At 49.8% G+C, this 18,019-nt stretch overlaps 2 protein-coding genes across 3 annotated transcripts in view; both read right to left on the bottom strand.

Moving 5' to 3' along the window:
• Window positions 1–527: 527 nt before the first annotated feature.
• The window catches only part of LOC149335732 (ADP-sugar pyrophosphatase-like), a 33,166-nt gene continuing 15,674 nt past the window's right edge, over window positions 528–18,019 (bottom strand). For both annotated transcript variants that reach the window (XM_089552332.1, XM_089552333.1), the window contains exons 2-9: window positions 8,843–8,910; window positions 8,675–8,727; window positions 7,699–7,806; window positions 6,249–6,350; window positions 6,094–6,149; window positions 5,225–5,279; window positions 3,591–3,644; window positions 528–1,721 (exon numbers count right to left, since the gene is read on the bottom strand). In XM_089552332.1, the coding sequence (XP_089408458.1) occupies window positions 1,579–1,721; window positions 3,591–3,644; window positions 5,225–5,279; window positions 6,094–6,149; window positions 6,249–6,350; window positions 7,699–7,806; window positions 8,675–8,727; window positions 8,843–8,910 (639 nt within the window). In that variant the 3' untranslated portion in view covers window positions 528–1,578. The remainder of the gene's footprint in view (window positions 1,722–3,590; window positions 3,645–5,224; window positions 5,280–6,093; window positions 6,150–6,248; window positions 6,351–7,698; window positions 7,807–8,674; window positions 8,728–8,842; window positions 8,911–18,019) is intronic.
• LOC149335733 (uncharacterized) lies at window positions 10,563–16,685 on the bottom strand. Its single transcript, XM_089553600.1, has 3 exons — window positions 14,614–16,685; window positions 12,055–13,041; window positions 10,563–10,566 (listed from the first exon to the last, which is right to left on the bottom strand). The coding sequence occupies exons 1-3, from the start codon at window positions 15,756–15,758 to the stop codon at window positions 10,563–10,565; spliced, it is 2,136 nt and encodes a 711-aa protein (XP_089409726.1). The 5' UTR covers window positions 15,759–16,685.

Below are 18,019 nucleotides of genomic sequence, written 5' to 3' on the forward strand. Positions count from 1 at the left end.
CCTCAGATACGTCCTCGCTCATCATTGACTCTGAGCTTGGGGCGTATCGTACATGCCCTACGCACGGCTCAAAAGTCCATTCCCATCATTGATTCTGTGCTTGGGGAGTTTCGTACGTGCCCCAAAGCACATCTCAAAAATCCTTTCGCATTACTGATTCCGAGCTTGGGGCGTGTTAATTCGTTATTAATTCGTTATTAAGCCTATTAATTCGTTAAGCAATCCTGTTCCTGTTTGTGCGCATTTACGTGGTACATCGAGTACAACCTTCCTTTCTAATATTTGCGGAAACAAACTCGTAACCGATAGCTTTCCATGCGTAATCCTGGATATCCGCTGAGCTGTGTTTCGCTGCCTTTAGTCTCGCTATGCCAATCGGCGCCCGTAATCTACAGTGCTTACTAGGGTGCCTCGATAAAGCGATGCTTAATGCTTCAGACTGTCATTAAATTAAGGGCTTTTACATGTTCACTGTTAGCATTGTCTTTGCATAGCGCTCGATGCAGTGCAGGCAAGAGGGTCCTCAGTGATAAGTGACATCACTCTTTATTCACCAATGTACACTTGGGAGCAAAGAAGGCATCATCGCATCATGTCACAAAAAGAAAAACGTGTCACCGGCTCCGCGGTCGCACAACATAAAAGAAAGCATGAGCAATTTGTGCACTACAGTCTTACGCTTCGGTCTTATCGACTCTTTGGTGCGCAAAGTGACGAGTGCTTCTTCTTCGATGCGCCCACGCGCATTTTCATGGCAACAATGAAACAGAGTGAGTTCAGGTACCGTATAAACAAGGTAAGAAGTACGAAACAATAATAATAATTACAACAACGAAATGAAATGTGTCGAGGGGTTGGATATAAACGAACACGGCATACAAATATAATACGACACTCGTATGTCACAGGTTCAACACAATACACGCTTCACGGTGCCAGCGCACCGCCTGAACACTTCAAAGGAGAAAAATGCTTCATGTATGCGGCTTAGTTAAAACTACAGTGTCACGAACAGGACGTGTGAAAAGCGGTGCGGAAATTCATCGAACAGTGCACTGTGGAAGGTACAGACTCGAGCCGTGATTACAACATACTTTCTATTGTTGTTGTCCTCTAAATAATCTTGCAATATTAAGCGTCGTCCTGCGTTCCAAAAAGTACATTTGGGTCAGATTAGTGTAAATTGCGGAATAGCAAATGGCTCTAGCCAGGCTTATTGCACAAAAAATTCGTGCAGCTTCGATTGGCAGTACATATGGACTTGAAATATCTGCCAGAATTTTTTCATTTTTGCTGAGAAACTTCTCTTTTGATTCTTGGAAGAATTTTCGACAGTACTGGCAACTCATCATTGACACTTTGACACATTTTGTAGTCATCGCTGCGCCATATGCCGGGTATACGACGGGGCTATTCAAGGTTAAGCAAAACTACTGCAGGAAGCTCGACCATGGATGGTTCGCAAAACACTTTTGGTTTATATTTCGGACGAACAGCTTCGCGAGCTGTCCGCTTGGAGCAGCAGGGTCAAAGTTCAGGCGGCGGTTCTCCACCGGCGGCGCGAAGTGGTCCGTCCACCTAGTGGTCGATGATGTTGGTGACTATCTGGACGTCGTCGTCCTTCTCGCCGTTCCTCTCGGCGCCCATCTTGAGCCCCATGGAGAGGCCCAGGGCGAAGGCGTACACCCGAGAGTCGATCACGTAGCCGTCCTCGCTGTAGTCTGCGCACAGGTGAGCGAGATACAGAGGAGGGTCTCATGAGGAAAAAAAATTGATTTCACAGGGACACTTAGTTACAAACTGATTTCACAGAGACAGTTACGTGATGAGTTTTTGCCTCCGCGGTGGCTCAGTGGTTATGGTGCTCGGCTGCTGACCCGAAAGACGCGGGTTCGATCCCGGCCGCGGCGGTTGAGTTTCTTTGGAGAAGAAATTCTAGAGGCCCGTGTACTGTGCGATGTCAGTGCACGTTAAAGAACCCCAGGTGGTCGAAATTTCCGGAGCCCTCCACTACGGCGTCTCTCATAGCATTAGTCGCTTTGGGACGTTAAACCCCATAAAACCAAACCAAACCAAACGTGATGAGTTGGCTGTGCGATAGCATTAGAAGTTGTTGGTTCCTTTACGTCAGTGCCCTACAGCCAATGGGCGAATTTCATGGCCGACGACACTTTTTTTTTTTTGATCGACGAGGCTTTTAGTGCTATATCATTAATACTCTCCTACATTGTTCTGTGGTAAATACACGATAGCGATGCCTGCTCAACACCCGATCACCTTCCTGATGTACTGTCTTTGTCAAAAGTAACCAGGCTGCTTGGTTTGCTTCTAGGTCGTACAGTGGAGCCCTTGCAGGCTTCCCTGAAGCTGAAATGGTCGTTAAAGGGAAGGACTGGAGGTTTTCCTACCTTCCAACACCTTTTGATCTTTAGGAAAGTTACAAGGGCTCCACTACACAAGCTAGAGCCGTAAACCATGTAGCCTGGTTACTTCCGACAAATACGGTACCTGCCCGTAAGCCATCTGCCCGTGGGCCATTTAACACATAACGTCCCTTATGCCGACGCGGTGGCTCAGTGGTTATGGTGCTCGGCTGCTGACCCGGAAGACTCTGCTTCGATCCATGCCGCGGTGGTCGAATTTCGATGCAGGCGAAATTCCAGAGGAACGTGTACTGTGCGATGTCAGTGCACGTTAAAGAACTCCAGGTGGTCGAAATTTCTGGAGCCCTTCACTACGGCGTCTCTCATAGCCTAAGTCGATTTGGGACGTTAAACCCCATAAACCAACCAACCAACATACGTCCGTTATGTCTCTGAACTATCCACGTAACATTTCCTTTGGACGCTATATTAACGCAGAAGTTTTCGGTCGCGATATGGCGTATTACGACGCCGTTTAGCGTGGCTAGAGTCCCATATGTAGCCGTCTCCAAAGCGACGCCAGAGAGTTCTGGCCTTTCCTGCAGTTTTTGTTTATTGGTTGGTTTAAGGGGTTTAACGTCCCAAAGCGACTCAGGCTATGAGAGACGCCGTACTGAAGGCCTCCGGAAATTTCGACCACCTGGAGTTCTTTAACGTGCACTGACATCGCGCAGTACACGTACACGGGCCTCTAGAATTTCGCCTCCATCGAAATTCGACCGCCGCGGCCGGGATCGAACCCGCGTCTTTCGGATCAGCACCCGAACGCCATAACCACTGAGCCACCGCGGCGGCTACAGTTTTTGTCGTGACAAAAGAGCCTGGAGGTATAGACTTTGGCACCGCAGTGAAGCCGGATGTGTGAATGAGACGAAAAGATAGCCGACGTCAAGATAGCAAACTAATGGAAGCTGAATTTTTCTGGCATTGGTCGTGACTTCGGATATTTGTGCTCTTGTTCAGGAAAGCATACTTTACGGTTAGAAATAGTTATCGCGACATATTCGACTCAATCATTCAAGGTGTTGAGTGCTCGGGACCAAGATTTCACGCTTAAAATATTGCGCGGTATAGACGTGAGAAGGGCGCATGATCCGAGTGAAAATAGTTGATACGACGTGATAGTAGGTCATTCACCAGGATACAAAAGGAAAGGTGCAGACTTACCGTTTAACCGCTGAAGAACGTCGTTCATGGGAACCTGGACGACTTCATAGAATTCTGCGCAAAAAAGGAAGAATAAGGTCACTGTCTGTGCAGAAGCCTCCCAGAGTCTGAACAGAAAGGAGTAAAAAGGGTGTAAGGACAGCTTTTACTCCCTTTTTTCTCCCACATAGGCGTATTCGTGTTTAGAATGAAGCTCCTTAATTCCACTTGCTGTGCTCAGCCTTAAAGGTGCACTGAAGAGGAATCTGAACTCGTCTTTTGCCGCGGGAACTCGATCTACACTTTCCGAGCATTCTTAGAAACTTCGACTTATTGTCCTGTGCGGCCGATTTCCCGAATTTAAATCAGATTATATTCCGGCTCCAGCCTTTTTTTTTTTAATTCCCCGCAAACAGTGGGAGGAGTCGACCAACGTTTCAACCAGTCCCGTGGCGGCTTGCCTCTCTGCCATCGGAGGAGTGATACGTAGCGATCGGCGAAAGCAACGAGTCCACGCGTATTTTTATTTCCGTGGGCCTAATTGCAGCTATGTAGTCTCTCACTAGATCTATTTATTTACGGAAACCTAAAAATAAAAATAAACGCGAAAGAAAGGCCGCCACGCGAATGCCTGAAAGGCACTCCACGTGTTAGTTGTCTCCTCCTACCGTCTGCGGGGAATTCAGAAAAAAAAAAAAGCGGGAGCTGGACGTTATTCCGATTTAAGTTAGAGAAATCGGCCGCACAGGGCAATAAACCGCAGTTTCTAAGAATGCTTGAAACGTGTAGATCGAGTTCCCGCGGCAAAAAGACGAGTTCAGATTCATCTTCAGTACACATTTAAGGTTTACAGCTGCAAGTTGAATGGTAACGGCGAACACTGACAATCTGTCACTGTAAACCCAAAAATTATGGCCTAAAGATTTGCGCTCGAAGCCTCTTGATTGTGTGTTTACGTCAGGCGCTGAATCAGTTTAAAAGCACGAGGTTGGAACTTATAGAATGTAACTGAAGTCGCAGCTACAGTGACAGCAAGGTTTTCTTGTAGGCGCAGGTGATGATGGATGGCAGGAACGTTTCGTTTTAGTTCAGTGTACTTGGTGAATTCTTCGAAATAAAAATGAGTGTATCAATTCAGCCATCGACGAAAACGTCGGCGTCCGGCTTCTGCCTTTTAGCCACTTCTGCACGGTGTGGCATTGAGCCTTGGTAGCTTAATTTAGTTTTTCCTTGAATCTTCGTGGATGTAGTGCAAGGGATGTTACTATTTCATTACGTCTTCCAGCCGAATTCGTCCGCATTTCTTCACTACACTGAATGTTACGTTCAGATGTATTCACAATCAACATATAACTTAAGGTGATCTGCTGGAGATTATATTTGCAACAAGACTGAAAACTGCACTTGAACAAAAATAACCCGTTGGTTCTTTTAACCTATCGTCATTTTATTGTAGAGTACTTGGACTTCACTACAGGAGAATCAATTTGTCTTGCTCAGTCAATCCAAAACCGATCGCGAAACCAAACCCGGAAAAAATAAAGTCGCAAGAACAGAAAGTATGAAAGCTATTCTCTAAACACTCATTACAAGTTAAGGCGTCATACTGATGATAGCTACTCGATGGTAGCTTTAAAACAGCCCTTGACACTCACCTCCCTCGCCGAACTTCTGCTGGGCGTTGAGGTTGCGGAGGTCATCGCCGTTGACCTGCGGAATTGGGAACGTCATCGTAAGCAAACATCACTTCATATTTATACACAAAATTTCAGAATCGCTTAAATAGGCTCTGTCTTGCCTATTATTACGACTAACAGCATCAACACGTCTTTTTTTATTAATGCGAAAACCTTTAATGGCTCATACTGTCGTCTGTTAGCAGAGGGTGTCACACCTTTGGCAGTGTTAACTCGGGAACTAAAAAAGATAAGAGAAAACGAATGGTTGCTACAGATAGAGGAGGAAAAAATGAACCTTTAAGTCACATTTGATGACTGTAGCGTAATTAGTTAATTGACTATAGTCAAAATTGTGTCGAAATAACGCAGACGTCGATATAGCCACGGGAACGATGTGACGTCACATCCACCGGAAGTCACCGCGGCGTAGTGAAAATTGTCACAGAATGGTCGGAAATCCGCCGGATTTGTGTAAAATTAGATGAAAAAATGTGTAGTTAACCGTAATTAACACTTAAGATCCCCGAAAGATGTATAATTTGGGTATCGATGTAGCCACGGGAACGGTGTGACGTTATATCCACCGGAAGTCGTCCCGGCATGGTGTCCTCGGCTTTCGCCTCTCAACACTTTAGTTGCCAAAGTGTCCTCGCAATTTATGGCCAGTTTAATGCAGACACCTCATGCAAGTTATGACACAGGGTGGTTATGTATATATACGCTAATCTTGAGAAAAAAGACACCGGCATAATGCTAAGAGCTACGGGCGACACAAATTCTACATCGCTGTCGTTAGAGCACCATGCAGTGAAAGCAGGCATCACGTGGCAGTGATGCGCACTCACCTCGACGGAAACTAGCTTGGTCGTGCAAGAAGTGTGGACTGGGTCCGAGGCTGTCACTGCAAGGGCGACGAAGGAGAGCGCACAGGTTAGCGTCCCGCAGGCGAGTAGTTATAAGGGCATACAGCGCCGTCGCGAAGCAGCGGATGTATACTTACGGGGGCTGGTCTTCTTGAGACCCGTGCATGTGTAGCCGGTCTGTGAGTTGAGGCGGCGCAGTGCCGATACCTCCGAGGTGCCGTCCTGTGGCTCAACGACGCCTGCGTTGAGAGAGCACATGAATTTGAGTTAAACGCGTGCCTAGTTTCCTTGAAAACGTGACGTGAAAGAAGAATAAGAAACAAATAAAAAATTCAGGGGGCACTGTGGCTCTCTAAAGTGCTGCAAGGCGAAAGCCTTTCCTGGCGCACTGTTTGGCATTGACTGCGAGACTGTTTGTGCTGTACTAGTGCTTTATTTGACTACACACTTTGACTACACATTACAACTACACACTTTGACTGCCGACTTTGACTGCTTCTTTCGCACGATTCTCTCTCTGCTTCGATGAGTTCGGTTGTATCCATGGCTGTTCGCAGAAATGAGGTATGTAATGTGGTCACCCACGGACGCCTTACGCCCTCTGTCGGAGCGGACGACAACTATTTCATTGGCTGTCGTCTGCTCCAAAAGGAGGCGTCAAGCATCCGTGGATGACCTCATTACTTCGAATCCGCGCACTTTGACGTCATTACCATTTCCACCAAGCGAAAAGCGTGACACCTCTGCTGAAAACCTTCTGTCGACAACGATGAGGCATTGAAGGTAAAAACGGCGCAGTGCCGTTTACAGAATGTCGACGCTTAGTCGAACGTTTATACGGGTCGTATTGTTTATGCTCGGTACAAGAGGAGTCGGAGGCAAACGCAACAAGGCTCCCGAACGAGGCGCACTGAGAGGCTTCCTGCTGAACTAAATGCAGTATTAGCTCCCGAATTTCCAACATTCTGCTGCTCGCCAGCGAAGTCGTGCAAACTTGCTTACTTTTCATACGACTGGCGCGCATGTCATTTCAATGATAGCTACGTATTTTTACCTACATTAATAAGAAAAAATTGCAGTCTATTTGGTTCTCGAGAGTAGGCTAAAGCACTGTAGGGAGAGTGGTTTAAATGAATACAGAAGAGGTACGCCTACAGCTACAGTGTATACCCGTTAGATGCTTGCATCTTTTGTGTTCCACTGGATTGAAAATTCCGCCCATGGCGTCTTAAGGGGATCTGATCAGCCTTTCATCGCACGCTGGCGTCACCATCACGGCGTATACGCAGTTATGAAGCGGACTGTGCTAGCGTTGCTGTAGAGTAAAGAGGATACAGCCATTTTTAATACAACGCCGAGCAACTACAGTGGCATTTGTTCAGCCTGAGGGGTTCCTGCTACCACCTCTGTTGACTGACGAGGTACGTAAGGGTTCAAGTGATGCGCGCTTTCCTTGGCCGTCGTAGCCTCTCTACGCCGTTTCGCTACTGCATTATATCACCGCGCCAAGCCTGCACACGTTTTCGTCCGAGTGTAGGAAGGACCAAGGAGCGGATGAGAAGGAACAGCAAAGCGAACACAACTCACCGGCGGGGAACTCCAGGGTGAAGGCCTTCATGGAGGGCCGGTACTGCTTGACCAGCACCAGGCAGTCGTACTTGAGCATGCGGCGCAGGATGGGAAGAGCGCACACCGCTGCGGTGAAAAGAAGGGGAGGGAGAAAAGGTGAGCCACTGGCGAACGGTCCCGCATTTCTCATGCGGAGTGAACTGCACCTACGATTATCATAATCATCATCATCATCATCCAGGCTATGTCCTGACAATTTCCACACCCGACTCTGTACTGACTCGCGTCACCATAGCAAATCATCTGTTATCTGCCCTCTCCATTGCATATGTCCCGACCATATTCTCCGTTTTAGCTAGGAACCTCACGATGATTTGGAAACTAAGGATCGCCGGTATACATAACAGCATCTCTCTGCCAGGACCGCAGCCTAGTCAGGAAAGGAGCCAAGAGCGATGTCTAGTAGAGGCATGACATTATCTGCTATAGGCTCCGTTTTTAACAAGGGCTTGCTGTCGAACTTTGGAACTTGGGACAGAAGCACTCCTGTTGTGTTCACTGTGCAAGGACAACTACTTTTAAACGTTCCTTTGCAAGTTTTGCCTCGTATTACACTGTGTACAAACTCACAACAGACGACTCCGAATACACACATACTACATGCACTGACTGCCGGTGCGCTTCCTGGGCAAACTTTCCGAGCTCCCAATCCATAGTAGACCATCGAAATTCATCGCATTGCACCATCTTCCTCAGCGTTGGCACCCCACCTCGAGGGGGCTTTCACTGCCTACCAGCAAAGCATATAAAGAGCTCCTAATATAAACACCTGGCTAACCCGTTGCGTCCATGACATATTGAAGAAGAGGAGCGATAGATGCACTGCTGGAGGACGGGGCTGGGGGTTTGGAATTCCTTTTTCTTTCTTTTCTTGGTTTATTTCCCTTTATGTCACACTCCTTTAGAGACACTATTTGTATGCACTCGCACTTACAGTCAGACTCTGTGCTCTTGGGCTTCTGGCATCTTTCGGCCACCTCCCAGATTCTGGAAAAGGAAAGTAGTCGATCGTTCAGCACATCCAACATACGCGGAGAAGCAATGCCCGCCAAAGTGCATTTCTGCCACCACAGCTCATGCCATCTCCAACAAACGCACTCACTTTTGGCTGCCTGTGGCGTCCACGTACTTGTACTTGGCGAGCGACATGTGTTCGCCGCGGGCAATCTCCTGCGCAAACAAACAAAGAAAAAAAACAAAGGGAACAGTCAGTATAGATGAACAATCAAAGACTTCGTTTTCTTTCCAACGAAGAAAGAGGAAGCTGAGGCAAAAGGCCTGTAACGCCTGACGAGCCCTCAGCTCTCTTGTGTAGTATGCAGTACAGTTCAAAAAAAAAAAAAAGTGAACGTCCTCCACAGTAAAGGCTCGCAGCTTGCATGAAATGTAGGCACAATACAGCAACAAAGCGCAACATAAAACCACATTTTGTGCACGGAGAAAAAAGGCGCGAAATACAGGGGAGCACGACGGATATACTATTGGTCGCTCAAAAGAAAGGAGGATATAGTGTATGTGACAATTATAATACGAACGTGGAACGTGTCGGAAGGAGCCCCCTCCCTGTAGTTTTGCATCAAACAGCTTTTGGTGATTTTGGCATTTGGCAAGTTTTCGGAGAAACACTTGAATTCAGTTTCACATGGAAAAGTATTCAAGGCGGTTGGCGCCTGGTAGGTAATGCGGCAACAGCTCCACTTCAGGGACACAAACATTAAATAAATACGAGAGTTTGGGGCACATATCTGTGGCCTAGCAGATATACGTAACTGAGAAAAAGACAAATAGTTTCATCGCCCCCTTAAGGTAAACAAGCCCTCTATTAACTCTACAGATGACGACTCATTTGATGGCGAAATATATTTACTTCACGTCCGTCCGCTCTCAAACGACAGTAGCAATAGCTCCGGCGTCAAGAATAGCCTAGCCAGCAGCCAATCATCCTCTTGCTAGCAAACCGCTCTCGCTCCACTTCTGGTGAGTGCTGTTGGGATCGGGGTAGCGTGATGGGGCCGGAGAAGGGATGAGGAAGTCGGCGAAGAGGTTAAGATGAAAACGAAGAAAACTTTATACAGGCTATTTACATGATTTACAGAAGAGCAACTGAGAGGGACTCTCAGTGGATGAGGACTGCTTCGCTAGCGGGAGTGCACACACTGTAGTCCTCAAAACAACACCCCGTTAAATAGCGCACAGATTCCCCAGATCCCTGTCTGGGGAAATAGTTCAAAGAATGACGCCCAATCAGACGGACAGTTGCGGCCACTGTTGATACCGCCCACGGCAGGGGCGGCGCTGGGCCGTGGTGCTCTGCCGCAGCTCGGTTGATGGGAGAGGGTAGAGGCTCCGTAATTAAACACTGCTGTCTTTCACTAAGCACACCACCACTCTGTTCGTTGACCCGAGGGTCGACTCGGCCACGGAACGCCGCCATCGTCGCCGCATCTTCGGCCTTCGGCGATCTTTGACCTTCGCCGCTGCGACCATGGTCCCACGGTCCTGGAAGGTCGCTGCCTAATCCACTTAGGCAGCAGGGGAAGCATCACAGGTCCTACAGCACCCCTCTTTGAGCTTCGCCGCTACCGCCATGTTCCCACGGTCCTCGAAGTTCGATGCCTTAATCCCCTTAGGCACGAGGGGAGGCATCACAGGCGCTACAGCACCCCCGCCGCCAGACAATGCGTCCGGAAGATGAGCCGCTCCTACGCTGCTCGGCTGACTGGACGTCCCAGGAACAAGTTTCTCTCTTGGAGTCTTCGGACGACGTTCAGCACTGCGTCTCCAGCATCGCCTCTCCTCGTCTAGATGGCCGTTTTAGGGATTTATCTGCACAGACGCCAAACCACACCCCCGGCAAAACAAGTGCCCGCAGAATCCACCCATCCAGCCAGACCAGAACTCGAAGCAAAATTGCAATTAGCTAATAAGCTACAAGTAAAGCATGAAGAGAGTAATCATTTTTCCTGAATGAACGCATGGTGTCTGCCCGACGAAGTGTTTAAACGCGGACCTGCCCAAAGGCGTAAGGTCCCGCCTGAGGTACACTTAACAAACGGTAGGGAATCCGCTAAATGGAATCGAGCTGGTGCTCAGAGGGCACGCGGAAAGCGGTAGGCGACAGGTTTTGGCCGACGAGGCATTCAATTTTGTCCCCTAAGACCTCACAGCCAAGGTACAATACACAATGAGCTCTCCCTTATCAGTGGCAGAAAAGATGGAAAGCGTACTCCTAACTATGCTACACGGATTACAAACGAAATGAGTGAAAAGAAAGTGGGTGGTATGCTCTCAATAAAAAAAAAAACATTTAAAAGTAGAAAAACTGGCGAGCACCCCGCCTTCCCCCCATTTTTTTTTTTTTCTTTACCATGCACTTAAAAAGCTCGGCTTAGCCCGTCGGCATTTGTGTGGAGCTTGCCTTTCTTGTAGCGGACCACGAAGCTGTGGTGCTGGAGTGCAAGGCTCCAGCGCAGTAGACGACCATTTTTGGGCGACATATTGTGCAACCAAGTCAAAGGGCAATGGTCCGTTTCTACCGTGAAACGTGACCCAGAGACGTAGCACGACAGCTTGTCAATAGCCCAAACGAGGCATGCGCACTCTTTTTCAGACGTGCTATACGCCTCTTCCCGCGTGCTGAGCTTGCGGCTCAAGTATAGGACAGGCCGCGTGTGGCCGTCGTCGCCTTCTTGGCAAAGAATCGCGCCTAACCCGCGGTTGCTGGCGTCGCATTGTATGATAAAGGCCTTTGAAAAATCTGGTGCTGTCAGTACTGGGCGCTCGCTTAGAGCCGTTTTTAAACTCTGGAACGCTTTCTCCTTCCCTTGGTCCCACGAGAGGTTGGCAGGCTCAGTTTTGCGGAGCGCGTCGGTCAGGGGAGTGGCTAAGTCAGAGTAATGTTTTACATAATGTTGATAATAGCCAGCTAGGCCAAGGAAAGCCCTGAGTTCAGATTTTGTGGTTGGCCGTCGGTAATCTAACACGGCAGCAACTTTAAGTTCGGAAGGCCTGCGCTGCCCTTGTCCAACCACGTGCCCGAGGTAGTTCACTTCGGCGCACCCCAAGTGGCACTTTCCGGCTCTTACAGTTAAACCAGCCTCGACCAGTCGGCTCAGCACAATACGCAAGTGTTCAATGTGCTCCTCCCAGGTTTGTGAGAAAACAGCCACGTCGTCAAGATAGGGAAGGGCGAAATCTGCAAGCCCCCGCAACACTTGATCCATTAACTTTGAAAAACAGTACGGAGCATTCTTCAAGCCGAAACTCAGCATTACAGGGCGAAACGTGCCCAATGGAGACACAAATGCTGCGTACCTGCTGGCGCGCTCAGTTAGTGGCACCTGCCAGTATCCGCGAACCAGATCCAATGTTGATATGTATCTTGATTTAGCGACTGTTTCAACCCTCTCCTCGATGTTTGGGATTGGGTAGGTCTGGTCCAATGTGATTGAATTCAGCCTCCGATAATCAACGCAAGGCCTCGGATCCTTGCCAGGAACCTCTACAATAATGATCGGCGACGTGTAGTCACTCTCACAGGGCACTATGATGCCCAGTTCGCACATACGGCGGATCTCCGTTTCGATGATTTCCTTTTGCCTTGGAGAGACCCGGTACGGTTTGCTCCTAATCGGCTGTTCGCTGGACAGCTGAATGTCGTGTTCGATCAGCTTCGTTTTTCCTGGCTTATTGGAGAACACCGCCTCAAAGTCCCTGACGACGTTCTTCATTTCTCCTCGCTGACTTTCCGTCAGACGCGGCTCTCTGTCGATTGAATCTAGCAGCTCATTTGCTGCATGCTCATCCTCGTGTGGGAAATAGGGTATTTCTGGGATCTCTTCCGCTGGCATGTTCAGTGCCATGTTGACCAGTGCCTGACGGGGCACATAAGGTTTCATCAGATTGCTGTGCATTATCCGATTGTGCTGATTCTTGAACTGCACTTCGTAGTTGGTGTCTGAAAGTTTGGACACTACCTTAGCTGGCCCTTCCCATTGCACCTCAAGCTTGTTCTTTTTGGACGGGCGCAGCAACATCACCTGGTCGCCAGATTGAAAGGTGCGTTTACGCGCAGATTTATCGTAGTACACCTTAGAAAGTGACTGCGCTGCCTTGACATTTTCCTCCACGAGGTCCCTGGTTTTCGCAAGTCTCTCCAGTAGCTTCAAAACATACTCTACTACACAGGGATCCTCTCCGTAACCCTCCCACGACTCTCTCAGCATGCGCAATGGGGTCCTCAAGTCTCGCCCGTAAACGAGTTCAGCGGGGCTAAATCCTGTACTTTCGTGGGGAGCAGATCTGATTGCAAAGAGTGCAGCTGGAATGCAGCCTTCCCAATCCCCCTTATGTTCGAAGCATAGAGACCTCAGAATCCGCTTTAGCACTGAGTGCATGCGCTCGACTGGATTTGACTGAGGGTGGTGAATAGAACTGCGGATGATCTTAATGCCACATCGTTCAAAAAACGTTGTTGTCAAGCAGCTCGTGAAGACACTCCCGTTGTCGCTCTGTATTTCTGCAGGGAACCCCACTCGAGAGAAAATAGACAAGAGAGCGTCTACAACGCATGCCGAATTTAGTTCCTTCAAGGGAACGGCCTCTGGAAATTTGGTAGCTGCGCACAATGTGGTTAGAATATAGCGACAACCAGAGTTGGACTGCGGCAGTGGGCCGACAACATCTATCACAAGACGCCGAAAGGGCTCCGTAATGATGGGAACAAGTGTCATTGGCGCTTTCCACTTGTCCGTCGACTTGCCGACCCGTTGGCAGGTGTCGCAAGACCTAACGAGCCGTTCAACGTCTTTCCAGCAGCCAGGCCAGTAATACTCGAGTGCTAACCTAGCTTTAGTTTTCTTTATGCCCAGGTGGCCCGCCCAGGCATTTCCGTGCGCGAGTTCTATGAGCTGCCGCCGGTACTTCTCCGGAACTAGAAGCTGCTCATATGCGCGTCCCTTTGAGTCGCAGTATCTCCGATACTTAAGGCCCGATTTTGCGTAAAAGCTGATGTTCTTTCTGGCTACTCCCTCCCTTACGTTGTTGCCTAGAGCTCTTAACGATGGATCGCTTTTCTGCTCTGCTATAAGTGTTTCTCGATCCACCTTTGTCAATTCCTCCCAACAAGCCGAAGCAGGTGTTATGGTCAAACCCTCCGAGTCAGTCTCTCTTTCCCCATTCCCTGCGGAATCGACCGTTCCTTGGATGTCGGGACCTACTGCTGGTTCGGTAACGGCTTCATGGTCATGCGGTATTGACGGATCAGTTTTCTCGCAAGAAGTCCCCGGCTGGTTGGGAGAACGGTTCAGTGCCTGCTCACTTATCGGGACGCAGTCAAGTTTCTTTGAGAGCTCTCGCGCTCGAGACCGTGTTAGCGCCATGCAAGCTAAACCCGTTGTGAAAGAGAGGCCTTTGTCTTTCAACAGCTGCTCAGATTTATTCGAAAAAAGGTAGGGCAAGTGTGTCGGCAAGTTTGCGCTAACTGCCGCTTCTGTGTCTAGTCTGCCAAAAGCCCCCTCTAGGGTCACCTTCGCTATTGGCAGGCACGCGCTCTGTTCCTCGGCGACCTGTCTAATCCAGGCGCATTCGCCGGTATAGTCCGCGGAGGAAACACAGGACGGATGTGCAACATCCATGGTAGCTGCTGAATCACGCAGTGCTCTACATTTCCTCCCATTTATTACTACGTCCTGCATGTAGGGCTCCAGCAATTTCAGGTTTTCCTCGGATTCTCGCATGCTCGCGAACACAATCCTTCGCTGTTTGCAGTTCACCGATAAGTGGCCCTCCTTGTTGCAGTTATAACAGACAATGGGCTTTCGCGCTTCAAACGCGCGAGTTGCATGTCCCTGCTGCCTTGGAGAATCGACAGACTTGGGCGACTCTATCTTTTTTTCGCTATCTCCCCCTTTTGATCCCAAATCCTCCGTTCGGTGATCCCGGCGTGCTGGCGGCACCCTTCGGTCAGGGATCCTTCTTGAAAAAGTTTCTCCCTTTCCTAACTTGGTATCGTGCCCTGCCTTGCTTTGGAGATTTCGGCGAACATAATACTCGTCTGCGAGCTGCGCCGCTTTGTCTAGGTCCGTATCCGTCAGCCTATCCTGCAGCCATACCCTCAGATCTTCTGGAATCGCGCTGTAGTACTGCTCTAATGCGATGCACTCCAGCACCTTGTCGTGGTTTCCGTGCACCTCAGCTGTCTTAAGCCACTCCTTTAAGTTGACCTTCAGCCGGTACGCGAAGTCAGTGTGCGACTCTCCGCCTTTCTTTGCCCGCCTGAATCGCTGCCGAAAGGCTTCAGCAGAAAGCCGGTACTTTCTAAGCAGTGCGCTCTTTACTTTCTCGTAGTCGTCGCACTCTTCCTGTGAGAGACGAGCCACCACTTCGGCCGCCTCGCCCGGAAGGAGAGGAAGTAGCTTCTCCGACCAAACGCTCTTGTCGATGTGCGCCTTCCCGCATGCGCGCTCGAAATTTACCAGAAAGAGTGCAATATCGTCTCCCACTCGATATGGTGAGACGCGATCCTGTAATCTCTGCCTCCCCTGCTCCTCTGCCGAAGCTACGGGGCTAGGACCCGCCGTATTCTTTCCGTTCGACGCGATTTCTAGCTCCTTCATTTTCCGAGCATGTTCTCTCACTTTTTCCTCTGCCTCACGGACCTCCCGTCTCTCTTGAGCCAAGCGAAGCTCTTCTTGTTCTTTCTTCTCGCGCAGCTCCCTTCTTTCTTGAGCCAAGCGAAGCTCTTCTTGTTCTTTCTTCTCGCGCAGCTCCCTTCTTTCTTGAGCCAAGCGAAGCTCTTCCTGTGCTTTCTGTTCGAGCAGTTCCCGACTTTTCTGCTCTTCTCTGCGAGCGACAATCGTTTCCCGAGCCTCGTCGACCTCCTCCGCCGTTACCTCCTGCTCCCGCATAACCTCTAGAATATCTTTTTTTCTTTTCGCAGAACCTAGCGAAATTCCAAGCTCCTGGCAAATTTCGAGCAGCTCCTGCACTTTTAACTTCTCCATCGTGGTTTCCACCATGCGTTACCACGCCCACTAAAACAAAAGCCTTAGCTTAAAGTGAACAAAACGGTTTTCCTTAAATCAATTTCCCAGATAACAGATCCGCACCTAACATCTGCCTGTGCTAGTACGGTCTGGCGAAATGAGCGGAAAACATGGGGCACTCACCCTGCCAAGGTATAGCTGACGCCCGTCAGTCCCGTAGCTGCCGAGGTCCGTTGGAGCCGGTAACTTGACGTGTCCATCCCGTAGCTGCCATCCAGTTGTTGGGATCGGGGTAGCGTGATGGGGCCGGAGAAGGGATGAGGAAGTCGGCGAAGAGGTTAAGATGAAAACGAAGAAAACTTTATACAGGCTATTTACATGATTTACAGAAGAGCAACTGAGAGGGACTCTCAGTGGATGAGGACTGCTTCGCTAGCGGGAGTGCACACACTGTAGTCCTCAAAACAACACCCCGTTAAATAGCGCACAGATTCCCCAGATCCCTGTCTGGGGAAATAGTTCAAAGAATGACGCCCAATCAGACGGACAGTTGCGGCCACTGTTGATACCGCCCACGGCAGGGGCGGCGCTGGGCCGTGGTGCTCTGCCGCAGCTCGGTTGATGGGAGAGGGTAGAGGCTCCGTAATTAAACACTGCTGTCTTTCACTAAGCACACCACCACTCTGTTCGTTGACCCGAGGGTCGACTCGGCCACGGAACGCCGCCATCGTCGCCGCATCTTCGGCCTTCGGCGATCTTTGACCTTCGCCGCTGCGACCATGGTCCCACGGTCCTGGAAGGTCGCTGCCTAATCCACTTAGGCAGCAGGGGAAGCATCACAGGTCCTACAGCACCCCTCTTTGAGCTTCGCCGCTACCGCCATGTTCCCACGGTCCTCGAAGTTCGATGCCTTAATCCCCTTAGGCACGAGGGGAGGCATCACAGGCGCTACAGTGCGCACTTCCTGGAATACATAATGCGCACTCGAGATTGGCGTCTGTTGACTCCCCCCCCCCCCCCCTCCCCCCTCCCCCACTACCTCCTTATCTGTCCGCCATCTCCGGTCGGTGCTGACGAGTGTCCGGGAAGTGCTCTGCCGCATGCGCGCGCACACACACGGCGATACCGAGTGTTCCTACTGAAGAGCTATACAAGGCCCCTATCGCCGAAGACAATAAAAATTGCGCGCTGCCGAAGAGCAGAGCAAACCTATTAGCAAGTCAAGCAGCGGACCACGTACGCAAAACGTCCCATTTTCTTTTTTTCTCTGGTGTCGCTATGTGTGGGCCGTAGGACACTCGTCACAGAGGGCTGAGGACTCGCTGGACTTCCGTGACCAAGATAACAGCGACGCCGCCAGCACGCGCTCGATATATAATCGTCGCATCTCTTCCTGGCGGCGACGTCTCCTGCGGTCGTTTGCATGTCGCTGTCTTTTTCGGTTGCCACGGTAAGTGGAAACCACTCGTGGACGGAAAGATACCGAGACGCGCCATCGCCGGCCTGTCTCGTATTTCTTTCTTTCTTCGTCTTTTTTTTCCCCCCGTTTATCTCAAGATGCTGACTAGCAGCGGGTGCGAATCTCCACCCAGGCAGTGAGCACGTGATTATGCGGATACTGCGCATCCGTCTCCGTCGCTTTGAGCGGAGGTCTCCAGGCAGGAACGTCTTGCGGTATATGGCTTCTCGCCGACGAGATGCAAGTGTGACGCCACCTACAGTTGTGTTGAGTTACTAGGAAAGCCCCAGAGTGGCACATACACCCAGTCGGGGTATAGTGGACCACGTGGCAGCTTTGACTTGGCCAGGTTTGGCCAAGCTAGCGCCTGGCAAATTTTCTAAGCGGACCGTCTCTAAATTTGGCGAATATATTTGACAGCGAGCGCAAAGAAGGATCACGAGATGCAGTCATAAATGTGTGCTATAACACTGGACGGTAATGTAATAATTAAAGGACGTTTAATATATTTGGAGGTCGAGAAGTGGTCCGATGGAGAGCCCGAGTCGTTACGGATACCGGTCGATGACCACTGAGATCGCTTATAGCGATTTCTTGCAATCACGGGAATTCGAGGAGAGCTCTTAGATTCACGCGCTCTTTGCACGTGATTCGCACGCAGACACGCCTGCATTACTACGCACGAGTCTTGGCGGAACAACATGCTGCAATTGCCGCAGCGAAATTACAAGAATAATAGCAACAAAATGTCAAACTTAAGATTGACTTGCGGATAATACGCCAATGAGTATTTCGCGCTAGCCCCATCTCAAAAAGCTCAGAAGCTTCTAGTCGA

This window comes from Amblyomma mixtum, chromosome 7 (assembly GCF_055824585.1).
Source record: "Amblyomma mixtum isolate Tamu chromosome 7, ASM5582458v1, whole genome shotgun sequence".
NCBI classification, from domain to species: domain Eukaryota; kingdom Metazoa; phylum Arthropoda; class Arachnida; order Ixodida; family Ixodidae; genus Amblyomma; species Amblyomma mixtum.

Excerpts from the sequence above, each read along its gene's own strand:
- LOC149335733 (XM_089553600.1), bottom strand. The coding sequence starts at position 15,758 with ATGGTGGAAACCACGATGGAGAAGTTAAAAGTGCAGGAGCTGCTCGAA. Across the intron at positions 13,042-14,613 it reads AAAAAGATAGAGTCGCCCAA|ATCTGCTCCCCACGAAAGTA; the intron begins GTCTGTCGATTC and ends CTTTGCAATCAG.